Source organism: Eleginops maclovinus, chromosome 6 (assembly GCF_036324505.1).
Source record: "Eleginops maclovinus isolate JMC-PN-2008 ecotype Puerto Natales chromosome 6, JC_Emac_rtc_rv5, whole genome shotgun sequence".
NCBI classification, from domain to species: domain Eukaryota; kingdom Metazoa; phylum Chordata; class Actinopteri; order Perciformes; family Eleginopidae; genus Eleginops; species Eleginops maclovinus.
Genome location: NC_086354.1, coordinates 15,218,202 through 15,234,676, shown reverse-complemented (window position 1 = coordinate 15,234,676; position 16,475 = coordinate 15,218,202). Strand labels below are relative to the sequence as shown.

The window sequence follows — 16,475 nt, the reverse complement described above, 5'->3', positions numbered from 1 at the left end:
ATATTGAGCATAATGGTCAATACAGGAGTTGTCAGTGGACATCTTGGTGGATTTCTCTCTCTCTCTTTCCCTCTATCCCTCCTGCTTTCTCTCGTTATTCTTTTACAATAAGTGTATCACACCAATCTTGTTTTTTCCCGCATCAAACAGTTGCGATCCAAATTGATGATTGTGCTTTTGAGACATCCTGAGATCTCGTTCTGAGTTAAGCACTATTAGTGAGATGGTTAAATCACTCCACTGGCAGAAGTGACAGATTGAAAACTGAACCCAATGGACTAACACCTTGTTGAAGAGTTGGTTTATAATCAAAAATGTAGTTTGAATGCTTTCCTTGTAAATATTTTCTTTTCCCTCTAATGCTGATGCTTGCAGACGTCCCATTTCCTGCGCTTTGAGAGTAGAGGATGATGGTTTGCAGCATCTAGGCTCCTGTGGGTTTCAACCTGACAGCTTGTCTCCACGAAGGCTTGGTAATGAGAGAGACTGTGTTCATTCTGTCTATAAGTGTCAGAATGGCACATACAGTACAGAAGTGTTTAGGGAGATTACCATGGTTTTCCTTGAGCCTTGCTTGACAAGTAAAGCAACCAAAAACAAGTAAGAACATCCAGCCATTGATCCAACATGTATTTGTTTTAGTTTGAAGTTTTGATCAGCAGCTTTGAGATCTTTCTGGTGGAGGCCCATCGCATACAATCCCATCTGCATGTAACAAAAGTGTAAAACAAAAGCTACACAACAACTCCATCGGGTACTTTGTTGGGGTTCTTGGCTTAAAGGAAAGGCAAGCAACCATAGTGATGTTGAATTCAGAAGTTTCAGAGCTATGCGTATGTACAAAGGCACATTTGATTGTTTTTGTCATCTTTATGTCTGTAAGGAAAGTCATTTATAAGCTGAGCTTTTAACAACAAGGTCAATATAAGTGTTAGCAGTCTCATAATGCTTTACAATAAATGGTGTAATCGTCACACCTAGAAATTGTGAACCAGATGATGAATATAAATGTGAATCCAGCAATACTGTTTTTAGAGCAGAGGAGAGAAAGAAGAAGAAATACCAGGCATAGACACTGACATTTTTTCATGTTTTCTACCTAATCTCAACCCCCATCTTACCATTATACATAATTTAAAACCTGACGGGTCACGAAACAACAACAACAAAGAACTGCTTTTTATTTTGCTTGTGCTTCAAGATGGATTTCAAAATGCACATAGCCTCAAGGCTGCTTTTCAATAAAGGCTGAGAGAGTGTGTAGCACTGTTCATTCATTGGCTGCTCTGTCCTTAGTTGGCCTAACCGGCAGAACACCTTTTAATTAGTGAACACTCTCAAAGAGAACAAACTTGCAAACTTGTTTTTATTATTACACAAGGACAAAAGGAGAAACATTCACATGCATATGAAGGAGCAGAATAATGATAAAGCTAGCTGAAAACAACAACAAAAGGATCAGCAAGGTGAAATTCTTCAATATCTAAACATATATAAAGATTTGAGATTAATCCAAATGTATGTTGCAAAACTTTGCTAGCTTTTCTACACCATAACTGCATGAAATATATTAGTTAGCAGAACTTTAACAGAGTTCATTTTCAGTGTGGTCCTTTTGAGTAAGTATAAGAATGTCGTTACACCTCCCACCACTTTTCTTTAGACAGTTTATTATAGAAATGTCAAAAAGCCAGTCCTTCCCCAACACAATCTTTTGCTGCAAATGGGAATTTCTTACTAAGGAAAAACATGGACTTACAGTCTCCAGTTGTGACATGTACTCATTTAGAAACAAACATCAATCACAAAAACTGTCAAACGAAAGTTAGAGGATCAAATTCCTTGAATGTAACAAGAGGCCCCGATGTTGATGTGATACTGTCTATGAGCAATCTGTGGATACTGTTTGAGAGCCCAGGAAATTACAGTATCAGTGTTTACTCACTCCAGCCCTCCCACAACAGAGAACAATTTGTTCCCCTCTAATGCGTCTGCCCTTTGCGGAAATCAAAAAGGGAAAGTTGTAGACAAAATCACTCAACAGTGCTTAGTTGCTGCGAAAGCAAGATATTTATGATCTTTGCTCACTGGGCGGTAGATAACAAACTGATCTTGAGAGAACAGGACAAGCTTGGCGAGACTGTTGACAGGGTATGACAAACTTGCAGTGCCACTGTGCATGTTTGTAATATCTTGTCAAATGTGCAACTATGGAGAAAGCTGTGTTTGTTAGAGAGTCTAGTTTCTTGTTTGTTGTTTTCCAGCCGAGTATCCACACTGAAATGTTGCTGTCTTCTCTATTTGTTGTCTTAATGGTTACATATATTTTATTATTTCTGTAGCTTTATACCAGTAGTAGCAATGGAAAATCTTATCAAATAACTAACTCTCTTTGAAGTCAAAATGAATGAGTGAGACAGAGAGCAAGAGCGAAAGAGAGAGGACTTTAAACTAAATCCCCAGCAGGTGATGACTTATGCCGAGGATGATGCGATTTTCTCGTAAAATCCCCTCATGACATGAAGCACCGTCACATGGAATGAGAGTGAAGTGTTATCCAGGCTAGGTGATATATCAGAGGAATATCATACCTGAAAATAATTTGTGTCTTCCTGAATGAAAATAGATGTTTTTTGCCTTCATGGTGCAAATGTAGCTAACTTCCAGCTGGGACATTTTCTGTAATTGTGTTCAACATTTCCTGCCCTGAATGTCAGGAACATGGGGACGACAAGAAAACAACAATGCAGGACAATAGCTATCTGTTCTGTGTGGGATTACAGGCAAAGCCCCCTTGGCCATCAATGGTTGCATCTGTGCACAAACAGTAGGCATGTTAATGCTTTGTAAATTAGGTTGAGCCTTTCCAAATCTATGATGGCCGCCCCAATCAGAGGGCACAATGGTCACACTGTTCTTCATCTACTGAGAATGAAGTGGCACTGAATGGCAGGATGATTTAGGACCAGCATTCTTCACTAGGGGGGACTCCCTGGCTCTGTGGTTAGGTGGGTGAAGGCAAAGTAGGCTTCCCTCACTTATAGAAGCTGCCATAACACACTGACAGGTCAAACGTAGTCATTATCAGTCATTTTATTTGATCAGTTTTCTGAACACACTGTACATGAACTGTCCCTTTTTAGGTATGGTATGTTCAGGTGAAAAAAGAGGCTTAACTTAAAGGTTGAAAAGTTACTTGAATAAAAAAAGATACATAGTTTGTTTTTTTAGCTCTATATTTGTTCCACAGCAATGATGCCTTTTGCTAAAGTTAGCCCAAGTAGAAAATCTGGGTATACTCTCTGGATGATTGAATAGGAGTAATGAAGCTTACATGGAATGTGCCCTCTGCCCACAGCAGAAAACATTGGGATCTTGTCAAGTTGTTTTTGTCCAACAGCACTATAATCTCAAGCTCTTTTGAGTGCTTCTGAGAGACAGACAGGGAGTAACAGAGGGAGAAAGCGTGAGTGGAGGAAAGAGAAACTGGACGTGTGTATTTATGGACCTTAGGATCTGCTCAGACTGCCAGCTACTGGAACTAATTACATTTCGGTCGGCGGACTCACAGGGAAAACTTTTATTGATATGTGCAAACTGAGTATGTGCAGTTAATGTTTAGCATTTAGGCCCTGTGTCATCACGCCCTGCAGCGTTCACTCGAGGCTGCACACAGGGAGATTGGAAATGACTGTAACAAAGTATTTCCCTGCAGTAAAACTTAAAAGTCTTGGCCTAGAGATGGAGCTGATTAAATACTACAGGAGCAGCAACCGAGTGCAGTGATGCTTGCAGTGTGAAGTGTACATACTGCCAATAAGAGTGAGCAGAGCCTTGCCAGCCAACCGTTTTTTTTAAGACTACACTGATTATTTGTTGCAGTGAGTCAATCACACTAACACAAAAGTTCACAAAAGGCATCACAGCTTTTCAGAAAATCCACTGGAATTACTTCTGGCCTGCAATATGACACTGTAAGATCCTGTTTGGACTCATTAATCATTTGCTGACTTTCCCTGATGATATCAACAAATAAACTGAAAACATGATCTCCATGGTGGAAGTTAAAATAAATCAATACATTTTAAGGAGATTATGTTTTTGTTTGTTTGTTTATTTGTTTTATTGGCACCTTTATGGAAAAATCACTGGCTCAAATTACGTTAAATAAAACCTGGGTAAAGGGTGTAGCGTTGGCTGAGGAAGAACCCATATAATGTTGGAGCAGATACAAATCACGGTGTGTTACAAACACTTTGACTTGTGTTAACGTTGCAAGGGCATGCTTTTGTTGCCATTTGTTAAGTTCCTTTGCTGATCTTTATTCGAATTTTAGATATAATTAAAGGAAAGTTTAAAATGTCCATGTTTTGGTTCTTTGGCAGAAACTACGTATTATGCTTTTTGCCTACCTTTTGTCTTTAGCAGAAGACTTTCTAGTAGGGTTATTAAAATGAAGGAGGGAGTGAGATATTTCATTTGTGTCCAACTTTTGTGTTTGTAGACAGGAAGTGAGGAGTATACTTCTTGAAAACCAGTCCAAAATCAAAAGTTGAAAACTAACTTTCAGATCAGATGGAATCACAGCACCAACAGAATGATAAATACTGTAACTCTAGTTTCATGATCAAGGGCTCTTTGGGCTTTGCATGTGCGTTTTTCATGATCCCATTCAGTCCAATGCTTCTGCATCTATTTGATTTTATTCACAGCTTTACAGCTCTGGAAAAAATTAAGAGACCCCTCCAAATGTGTCTTAAATCTTTATCTATACATGTGTGGAAGCCATTCTATTGAAATTTGCATTATTGTCAGTAGTTTATAGAATACAATGAATACATAACTTTACTCAAAGACACACCTATAAATAATAAAACAAGACAAAATGATAATGTTGAAGTGGTCTCTTAATTTTTTCCGTGGCTATATAATCAGGAGGAAGTGAGAGAAGATGCAGCCAATATGAACTGTATAGGGAAGTTTAATGACTGGAAGTTTTCTCTATGTGCCTTACAAGAATAAATCATCTTCATTACCCCTATTTTGGTTGCATGTGTGCTGGATGCATGCACATGCTAACTGTGCCATCCTCTTGCATGATTGCAAGATTACCAGATCTTACAGTTAACAGCTTGTTTTTCTCTCTGTGTCAAAGGTTAAACGAGCATTCACGGGCGGATTCCCGCTTGGTTCATTTACTTCAATAAGAATCAAACCTTTAACATGTCCTGTCTTTCAAGAAGAGGTCCCTGATTTGGCTCCCTGTCAAGCCTATAGATTATATAACAATGTTGCAATTCTCTTCACTCTGGCATGTAGAAAACTTGGCACGGTGCTGTGCTAACGAAGGCGATAGCTTGTGTCCAACGAAGCATGGCAGTATTACTCAGCAAGGAAAACATGTTTGCTACCAGAGACACTCTGCTTATGCTGCCTTTGGTAAATCCCCAGGGTGGCAATCTGACTTTTTCTTTGTAATTATGCTTTTAATTACACTTTTGACCTGTTTGAACATTTGTTATGTTAAATTGTATGCACATGATTCAATAACTCCTTTACATGTTTGAGTGATAAGCACAAATACTCTGGTGTGACCAGTAGCTAATGGATGTTGTTCCCCATCACTTAAATTGCATTGGTTGTAAAGCACAATTCAAAATGCTTTACGGTGTGCAGCGTCATATTAGCAGATTGCTCTTTACAAAATTTAGAATTGCATTTTAATAAATAACTTTTGCTGTCCTCCAGATAGCTGTCCTCCAGATCAGGGTACCAAGTAGCCTAATCTGGAGGACAGTTCTCTAATCATACAGACATCACACTGTATCAACAAACACTAATTGACTGAAGTGTAATTTAAATGCATGCAAGTCTGTAGAATTAAGGCAAGCTTTTAATTAATAAAGAAGTGACTCCTCTGATGTGTGTGACGCCTGGAGGAGCTATAGAAACAGGATAAAGGAAAAGAACTCTGCACTCTGCTGAGAAACTGTTTTATAATTACTAATGTGGCTCATTAATATGCATGTTTGTATAGTGTGCATATTTAAATTTCAATGTAAAATGAGCAAGCCTAGTGGCCATATTTACCATTGTAAATAAAACCAGATCTCATGCATAATTCTGATATTATGCATATGCTGCACGATGTATCTAATTGTATGGTGAGTATAAGGTGTTACTGCTTGTTCTCTTATCCATGCTGTTGAATAATTGTTTGCTTTTCTTAATTGAAAGTCAAAACTAAGTCGCACTGACAATTAAGGAGAACTTTTGACCTCAAAATACCTAATTTCTTAAAAGTAAAACTTAATATTTTCCCAACCTTAAGTTGCCTCCTAAAGCGGATGTTAGAATATAAGATTACCTAACATGAAAGCTGTGCCGCTCTGTGCTCTTGCTTTTATTGGATATGCAAGAGGATACAAGTTGGCATTGGTGAACACTGACAAGTGACGACGATATATCTTCCTCCCATGTCTTTACATCTCGGCTAAAGACTAGACTAAGAGACTAAAAAAACTCCTCTTGAAATTCAAAAAATTAGGACTCCTATCACATGGAGGATCATGTCACTCTAATAGTGATGCACAGTTGTTTGCAGAATGCACTCATGATATCCTACCAGCACCTCTACGTGTCAAAATTCTAGAAGTTTATGTCTACCACCCACATGGCCATCTCCAGGAGAGCAGGTGAAGTATTCAGGGCAAGGGTTAAGTACTGGTAGCACAACAAATCAGTCATGTATGTATTCGCCTTGAAGTAGTCCAGATTCTACACATGTTAAACATTTGCTGTGTGTGTGTGTGTGTGTGTGTGTGTGTGTGTGTGTGTGTGTGTGTGTGTGTGTGTGTGTGTGTGTGTGTGTGTGTGTGTGTGTGTGTGTGTGTGTGTGTGTGTGTGTGTGTGCGTTTGTGTGTCCGTGTGTGTGTGTCCGTGTGTTATCTTTGCTCACATGTGGGGCAAACATTTGTATTTTATTCAAGTCAATAGTTAATCCAGATTTTTAAAAAGTAAGAAATAAATAGGACATAACAATCATTTTATGTCAATCTATTCAATTATGCAAGTTTATTTTACAGAACACACCTTTCATTATCTAAAAATGTAAAATCACCTTCTCTTTCCTCTTGACCTTCATGTTTCTTGTTGGCAAACATAGCGATTGTGTTGGCCTGAAGGTACATGAAGGATTTTAAATACAAATATTAACTCGAAAGAATACATAAAAACTCCAGGGACTGTTCGTTCAGAGCAAGGTCATTTTTCCTCGAATGCATCATTAGGTTTGGTCACACAACGTAAATAGGAATTGTGTTTCTGAATCTTCATACATGTGCTGCATGGGTCACTGGCTTTACATTTAAGTATATTCTCCCAGTAACCACAACAGTTGGGGATTGATGATAAATATTTCACTTGCTAATTGTATATTTTAAGATTCTCCAGTTAAAGTCAGAATGAGCTTAGATTTGATGAAATTATAGTTGCAAAGAGAGTTTACATAATAAATTGCATCCGGTTTATTTAAGTTTGGGGTTTGGCATGGTTGCGTTTGACTTTTTAGTGCATGCTTACTGTGATTATTAATTTGAGAATAGCTAACAAGGATGGCTCTGACAGGATGCTCCATAACCAAGTCAAATATTATGTTATGAATGTCACAATATTGCCAGAGTTGGACTACCATAACAAGCAGATGATAACATATTGTGTCATAAAGTTTATCAGAATAACCAACCAAAATAATAAACCCTCAGCACGTTGACTGAGGGTTCAGTATGTACCGTTATTTGTTATTCCAAGTAGCTGCAAAGAATCTTCTTATCACACCGTCTAATATACTGTATTACACTGGGTATACTTTATTTATAGCCTCACAATATGACACAAAATCACACATATATATATTAATCATGAGTTTTTGATTGCTGGTATAACAGAAGAACTAAGAGCACACTGCTACAACACATTTAAGTTATGAAACAAGAAACTATGACATTGGTTTCTTGCTTGGACAATGAAGATGTTTCCAGACAAAATAACCTTTATGTTGCCTATTTGTTGTTCATGCAATCAGGAAAAGTGTCAAACAACTTGATTGATCGATTAATAGATTTAAAGCTGAATTTAATAGTCGTTTTTTCTGGTAAAGATAGATATTAGATTTACAGTTTTCGTCTTTTGCACCAGAACTGACAAATTAAGAGCAATACACTTTACCTTTAGTCATCTTAAGTAGTTTAGGTTTCCTCTTGAGTCTTGACTTCACCTTGAGTAATAGAAGGAAATGCATTGATTATTTGTTGTGTTGTGGCATAGTTTATAAATCTTAGCAATAAATGAAAGACGTCTCTAAACAGTTCATGTATAAAGTTAAAATTGTTTCATTATATTTATTTGCTCATTTATGTAGAGGTCACAGGTGAGTGTGTTTCTAGTAATATTTGTCTTCATCCTCTAAGGATTTTAAGGAGCAAGTTTTTCATCACCATAAAGATAACTTGTTTATTTTTCCATTCATACTTATAATGCACGTTTCTCTTGGACGCTTTTAATCGAACAAATAATAAAAAATCAATGTATGTGCTCTAGTGTGAACCCACTTGATCCAGATAAAATAGAAATGTGGAATTTTATTTGCCTATTTCTCAACTCAATGGTTTATAGCTTTTTGGCTTGTTACATATACTCCAAAACTGGATGGTGAACCAGGAGTTTGTTGACATGGGGACATGATCCAACCTGTTTCACTAAACACAAGACTGTGACTTTTTCTCTTTTCAAATATGAGGTGATGTTGACCCATAATTAAGTTTTATAAGTATTAATAGATTAATAAGCATCATCCCTTTCGGGTGTTTATGTTGCAGACAATATATTATTGCAAATAGAAGTCATTTCTTGAAAGATTAACATATCAGGTTACATTTTAATGATGCAGCAGGTTAAGCTGGAGCAACTTTATTATGATGCATCGTAATTTGTAATGATGATATGTTGTGGTTATATGTTTGTACTGCAAATACATCTTTAAAATGTAGGCATTAAAATTAGAATTAAATCATACAGTTAATAATTGTAATTGAATAGTTGGTGTGATATATTTTACACCGCTGATATTAATACATGGTATATTACATCTTCTATAATATCATCATTGTATTGCTATGATAGATGTACATTGTCATTCTCAAAGTGCACTAGGATTAGAGTTTTTGAAAGGAGTAAGATGAAAAAATACAAGATAAGATAGTTAATAGTTCTATTAAATGACAAAATAATAATATAATGTGTAGTTTCTGCAGTGGCTTTGTAAATATTGTGCATGCTCCAGTGTGTTATAAAAGCTCTGATGCTGAGGCTGACTGAGTTACTATGCGGTCTCACTTTGTGCAACGGGGCAACTGTTTGCACAGCAAGCAGATCTCACGGCTCCTCCCCCTTGTGCAGGCTGTTTAATTCTCGGGAGGTGATGCCCTGCTAGTAACTTAATAAAGCTGCTGGATTCAATCCCGGGGCACAATGTGTGGATCATGTTCATCTGACAGACCTGCTCTCTTCTCCAATCCTGCTCTCACACAGCCTGCTGCTTTTCTGTAAGTACTACAGGGTCACACACCCATTTCAACTTTCAGATGTGATCAGGGGAAAGATGTCTCCACTGCTTGAATAACTCACCAGGACTTATGAAACAGAACTCAGCACACACATACAGGACAGAGAGAGTGAGAACAAATTGCATTGGGTAAGTTCTAGCCTTTTGACCTGGGAAAACAATTGACAGAAGATATCAAACTGTTGTGCCCTTGGGGTTTGCTGATAGTTCATTTGAATGTTAAACAATTATCTGAATGTACATTGACTTTATGCTAATGACGTTCTCCTTATCCTTGATAGTGCAAATATGTAAATGTATCATCCATCCTGGTTTAAGTTCAGTGATTGACATCAATTAAATAGTGTATGCTTTGACTGTAAGTGCAATAATTTGCCCCTGTACACAATGTTTAAAGAATGCTTTGCATGGCATTTTGTGATGGAAAGTCACTGGCTTATATCCCAAGTGGAGTTATAAATGTTGTGCCTAGAGGCAGCCATGCTGATAGGGTTCAGTACATTTCCAGCCAGATGCACACACCAGGAATACATAAGTAGGTTAATCATTTTGCTCATTATTCTTTTTGCCAGGAGGTTCCTGTCCTGGTGTAACTGTCAGAGAATAATGGTGGCATTTAAAGGGATCTGGACCAAGGACTTCTGGAGGGCTGTGTCTGGAGAATTCCTGGCCACTCTCATCTTTGTCCTTCTCGGTCTGGGCTCCACCATTAACTGGGCTGCAGGGGAGGAGAAGCCTCCCCCGGCTGACCTAGTCCTTATCTCCCTGTGCTTTGGCCTGAGCATCGCCACTATGGTGCAATGTTTTGGTCATATAAGTGGCGGACACATTAACCCTGCGGTCACAGCAGCGATGGTTGTTACTGGAAAGCTGAGCCTGGCCAAGGCGTTATTCTATGTGGTGGCTCAGTGCCTCGGGGGTGTTACAGGAGCTGGAATCCTCTACCTAGTCACACCTGCTGCTGTCAGAGGTTCCTTCGGTGTGACCTCGGTAAGAATCTGACCATTTCTATTTGTTTGTGTATAACTTTACAGTTAAAGTTCATGAAGGAAATGTTCTGTTTCCAAGGTGAACGCTAACATCTCATTGGGACACGCTCTTCTTGTGGAGCTCCTAATCACATTCGAACTGGTATTCACTGTCTTCGCCACCTGTGACCCTAAACGCACAGACCTCGGAGGCTCTGCTAGCCTTTCCATTGGCTTCGCTGTAGCTATTGGTCACTTATTTGCAGTAAGTACCTTCCAGTAAGTTAGATAAGAAATCTTGAATGAGGTAAGAAGGAAAGGTGAATATTTGTACTGTTGCAGTAATTATTAGATTAGTTATTGTTTGGCCTCTTACCCTTTTGTTATGTTAAAAAATTCACATAACTCCAGTATGAATAAGGTCATCTTAATGACGTAGAAACCCTGAAGTATTTACCCAAAATGTATATGCCTACAAATATAATAAAACCTACAATACACCAAACTTAGACATTTTCTGCAACTACATCTACTATCAGCTGACACATCCAGTGCTCCAAATCCTGGAACACTGATTGATCTTAAAAACAAATCCAACACACCACTTTAAAGAATACAACATCACAGTATTTACAAGTGCAAGCCTCTTTAGCATGTGTTGGAAGCTGGAGCAAGATGCTTCTTGAGAAAGAGCAGGGGGCATCAAAGCATCTCCTCTTCTTTGTGTGATATTGTACGCTTCTCGCTGATTCACACCCACGTGCACATCTTTATTGGAGCCTGCCATCGCATAGCAACCAATCTCTGGGGGCTCCGTGAACCCTGCAGAGCAAATGAATGCACAGGGAAATAGATGTTATCTCTTGCACTGCTCTACGGATTTCTCCCCGGGTCTGTTTAGAAAATGCATATATACATACATACATACATACATACATACATACATACAGAATACTGTCCTGTGTTACATATATGTTTGCAGTATAAGACAAGCTCTGTAAGTCCAAGTAGGACAGCATCATACCTAAAAAAATATCTGATAATTCTGTTATGATGTTTTATCAAGTGCACTTAAACCAATGCTGTTATGTGTTTTCTAGATCCCGTTTACAGGAGCCAGCATGAACCCTGCTCGATCTTTCGCGCCTGCACTGGTCACTCTTAACTTTGAGAACCACTGGGTAAGAGATACTTGGTAAAAAGGATTATCTTTCGTCTAGGAGTTTGCATGGTGTACCCAGTTACTCCTAAAAGTGTCTGCGTAAGGTTGGCTTGCCATTTATGTAATGTTCAGTAATCAAGTATAATATATCAGTACACTGGTTCTGATTTTATGTCATGGTACCATGTCAAAATGCTCTTAAATCATTGAGAGTATAAAATGATGATGACCTGCAGAGGACTAAGCTCTACAGTCGGCTAGCCATGCTGAAACCTGGTAAGGTCGCATCACCAGGACCATTGCCAGAACAGTAAAAACACCTGTGACCTAAAAATATAATCCAAGAATGGTACTACACTTACTACAGTCAAAGCAAAGAGAAAATCTGGGGAAAAAATGAACATATGGCCGTCTAATTTGAATTCTAATCCTAATTTTAACCTCGCCCAGCAAAGAAGGTGCCAACAAATCTTTCATATTTACAGCTTTTTTATCCTCCAGCTACATAATGACATGTCACTGAAAGAGGTGTAAAATTGTATTAGCACTGAATTTTTGTTTCCAGGCAATTATTTCCACTGCGCTATTTGCAGACAACATGGTGTCAATGATGTGTGTGTGTGTGTGTGTGTGTGTGTGTGTGTGTGTGTGTGTGTGTGTGTGTGTGTGTGTGTGTGTGTGTGTGTGTGTGTGTGTGTGTGTGTGTGTGTGTGTGTGTGTGTGTGTGCATGCGTGCGTGTGTGTGTGTGGGTAAGGAGATGTGCTGGGGTTTAGCACTGTCAGTAACTGACACTGTGGATGGTATCATATTCAGCAGGGTCCTTTCTTGGAGGTATATGCAGGAAGCTGCAGACACTGATCTACCTGCTGCTTATGCAGGTTGACCTTCTTTTCCAAATCTGTAGGGTAACGAAGCAGGAAAGTTTGATGGTTTTGATAGCGATGCCAGTGACGCATTTTATAGGTTTTAATAAAACATCTCCCATGGGCAAAGATTTAACAGCTGGCTAATTGAGGTGTTTGTTATTGCAGGTGTACTGGGTAGGACCTATTCTGGGAGCCATCCTTGCTGCTGGTCTGTATGAGTACCTGTATTGCCCTGACCCTGAGACGAAGAAAAGGATGAAGCAGGTCTTCCAGAAGGACCCGTCAGGAATATACAGGGAGGTGGAGGCAGAGGATATTGCCATCAAGCCGGGATCCATCCACACCATTGATCTGGAGAAATCTGAGAAAAAGGATCCTTTCCTGGACTCTACGGGGGAAGTGCTGTCTTCAGTATGACTATCACGTGCACTGGAAATGGAGACCAATCTGTAGAGCAGGATGACAATCAAGCTTTGGAGGATCCATCTTGAGCTTGTCAGCCTACAAAGCAGAACATGATTTCTGTCCATGAGGCCTTACAGCAAGGCTGAATTACTCTCATTGTCATAAAAAGAATAAGATATTATGGCTCAATCCCACAAACATCTACAACCTGGTCAATACTTCTCCTGAAGCCCTCGTTCAATGATATTTTAGCAGTGTTGGCATGCGGCGCATATTGAACGCTGCACAATGATGGTCCGCAATACGTTATGGAACAGAAATATGTGTGAGGTCAACCAATTATGTGGGGTCATCACGCTGAATTGGAGAAGTGAAGAAGAAAATGCAGGCTTGTTATTTTTGGATTAGTGTCACATTTGGTCCATGTACTGTATATGTAATAACAGGAGAGCATTTTCTTCTAATCATAAAGCACGTTACAGTTCTCAAGCAATGCAAGGCAGTTCTGACAAACGTTATAACCAGGTGTTTTATTACAGTGCTCTCTATTTTCAGTGCATTAGTCAGGGAATAAAAGCAGTGCATGGACATAGAAACACTTTTTGATGTTTATTATGTCTATTGCTACGTAATGATTTTATTTTTTCAACTTCGTAATATGTGTGATTCTTAGCTGTTGTTATTTTATAGATCTAGATTATCTTCTTCTTGCACATTTTATATTTCTCTCTATGACTTTATTTCAAACACAAGTTTTAACTGATTATTGAGCTCTTTGGCTGATGTCTTTATGATTTAGCGTTTTGCTAGGTTCTTGTTTTATGCTCACACACTGAATTGCTAGAATAATACGTAAAAGATGTAAAGTTGTATTAATAAAGTCCCTTTTTGTTTATTTCCTCATCATATTATTAATGATCAATTAATTTGGGGTTATTAATATATTTTGAAACAGGATAGTTGTACATATGTACATCTTCCTTACAATCAAAAGAAATCTAGGGACCATACCCAGAGGACTTTTCACATGAGTTACTTGTTGCTGATCGTAAGAGCTGTGAGAGGAAATGTTCAGATCAATGATGGATTGGCTCATCTACCTTTAGATAATGTCTCCCTATGGCCAGATAAATGTCCAGGACGTGTGATCCTTGTGAGTTAAGTCTCTGAGAATAGCTTCATGTAATCTCATTCCATCAGCAGATAGCAGAGGAAATGACACCACTTTGTGATACGAAATAGGAGCAATTTGTTTTGTCTGAGGTTTATTTCCTTTTCTGAAAGAACAGGTGCAATTCAATCTATTCCTCTGTAATGTAGAGGAAATGTTGAGCTTCACTGATCCTACTGCATCAACTGAAGTTGTCTACATGCTGCAACTGTCTTAGCTTTTCAAGGCCACAATGCAAGTACATTTCAGATACTGAATCCAAGTTGTTTTTACTCCTACATGGACTCACTTCCCCTATTTCACCCTTCTCCCTATGTAAGTACAGTCTTTATGTGTGACAACAGCATCCCCTACTGGCCACAGTGTGAGTCACCTGCGCTGCAATAATGTTCCTGTTTGTATTTCTCCAGGGGAGGGCACCCAAGAGCCTTGGATGTACAGGTTGTACTGCAAAGATGGGAAGACACAACTCAATGTTGTTCTTAAGTCTAAACCACATTTCCTCTGACATTGGTCAACACTTTTGATTCAGAACTACACAGAAATAGTAAGCGTTGCATATAATTATAATGGTAACCCAGTCCTTGAATTCAAGCCTAAACTCATACTGAAATACTCTTTAACTCAACCTAGACATCTTAACAATGTTGACACTTTTGACTTGTCAAAGTCAAAGTCAACTTTATTGTCAATCTTCCAGTTTATATGTACAGACAAACTTGAAATGGATCCTGGTTGTTTTTCATAGATTTAACTCTTGAATACTAGAGGTGTAAGATTGTTTCTGTTAACAAATTTGGTTCTTCTCGGCCTACTGGGGCTAAAAATGGACATCACTGAGTGTTTCAGCATCACTGTCCTTTACCTGGAGGCAGGCTGCTTATATCGCTCAAGGCTTCAGTGGCTCAAGGCCAACAACCTCTCAGCTCCCTTTAATCATCTTTATAGCACAAATAAATGAGTACATAAATCTGATGCTTCATGCATTAACTATTTCCTCTTGGGACAGAGGATGGGGAATGGGCTCTCTGTTTTGAGTTATTAGCCTTTGCTCATCTGAAGATTAAAATAGGGAAAGGCAGGTGAGGAGAGCAGTCCCTGTTGGATTTGAAATTAGGTTTTGTTATGAATTAATATTGGTGATTTAGATAAAAATAGTTGTATGTGTTCATACAGCGCTAGACATTGGTACAATTCCATGTAATGCATTGTCATACTCTCGCATAAATGAGCAGATGCTTTAAAGTGCCAAACATATCCAAAAATGTTATTAAAAAATGTCCTGTCGGTGTGTAGACAAACTTCCAAAGGCTTGTTGCAGACATGTCAATTAGGACAAGGCAAATAAAATGTGACAGCAAGTGATAGACCATCACTTTTTTAGCTGTCCGTTTGTTAACATTGTGGCTTATCAGTAAGATGTTGAGCAGAAAACTGATAATGCATGGATAGCCTTCACAGTGGCTGCCTCCATAATTCATTAATTTTCATTCACAGTCATTGCAAATACCAACAATTCCTATATGATGGGATTATTGTTATGACTTGGGCTTCATTTGCACATCTTACAGATGCCAGCAAAGTATATCTCAAAGTGCATCTCATGCTTATCTAACTAAGCGCAGACAGATTTCTTATGACTTGAAAATTCAGATTTTCAATTCCCAGCATACAACAGAAGGGGTAAAAGATAAAACACACACCTTAAAGATCATTAGCAATTAATATTTGTGGGATTCATGAAGAAAAACAGCGTTAAACACTTGTTTAATAATTCATACTATAAACAAGAAAGTCTCCCACTTCCTTAATAATTTAGACGTAAGCTAATGTTGATTTATTCAGGAAGGTCTCTGCCACCAGCACCGCCTGCAGTGCCCAAATTTGAATTAAAGTAGGACAGTAGCAGGCGAGTCTGTAATAACATTTGTATAATTTTATTATTGCTCTGGGCTCAGTTCATTTCCTCCTCCAGTAGCTGCGTGAAATTGTTTGATTCTAGAAACTGCCTTGAGTCTGCGGCTCTGGGGTTGGAGGGTGGTACAGGAACAGGAAGGCATGCGACACTCTCTCTCTCTGTCTGATGCTGTCAGACAAGTAAACACACACACACACACACACACACACACACACACACACACACACACACACACACACACACACACACACACACACACACACACACACACACACACACACGCGCACACACACACACACACACACACACACACACACACACACACACACACACACACACACACACACACACTAACAGAAAGA

The 16,475-nt window shown here is 38.7% G+C and overlaps 1 protein-coding gene across 3 annotated transcripts; it reads left to right on the top strand.

Moving 5' to 3' along the window:
* The first annotated feature begins 9,392 nt into the window (after positions 1 to 9,392).
* LOC134865491 (aquaporin-4-like) lies at positions 9,393 to 13,927 on the top strand. Of its 3 annotated transcripts, none has more exons than XM_063885036.1 (5): positions 9,393 to 9,602; positions 10,195 to 10,612; positions 10,691 to 10,855; positions 11,691 to 11,771; positions 12,785 to 13,927. In XM_063885036.1, the coding sequence occupies exons 1-5, from the start codon at positions 9,529 to 9,531 to the stop codon at positions 13,034 to 13,036; spliced, it is 990 nt and encodes a 329-aa protein (XP_063741106.1). In that variant the 5' UTR covers positions 9,393 to 9,528; the 3' UTR covers positions 13,037 to 13,927. The 3 variants fall into 3 exon arrangements, with proteins under 3 accessions (XP_063741106.1, XP_063741107.1, XP_063741105.1); XM_063885037.1 differs by having other exon boundaries at positions 9,520 to 9,751; XM_063885035.1 differs by lacking the exon at positions 9,393 to 9,602 and having other exon boundaries at positions 10,082 to 10,612.
* Positions 13,928 to 16,475: the final 2,548 nt, after the last annotated feature.

Excerpts from the sequence above, each read along its gene's own strand:
- LOC134865491 (XM_063885035.1), top strand. The coding sequence starts at position 10,082 with ATGTTGTGCCTAGAGGCAGCCATGCTGATAGGGTTCAGTACATTTCCA. Across the intron at positions 10,613-10,690 it reads GTTCCTTCGGTGTGACCTCG|GTGAACGCTAACATCTCATT; the intron begins GTAAGAATCTGA and ends TCTGTTTCCAAG. Across the intron at positions 10,856-11,690 it reads CTATTGGTCACTTATTTGCA|ATCCCGTTTACAGGAGCCAG; the intron begins GTAAGTACCTTC and ends TGTGTTTTCTAG.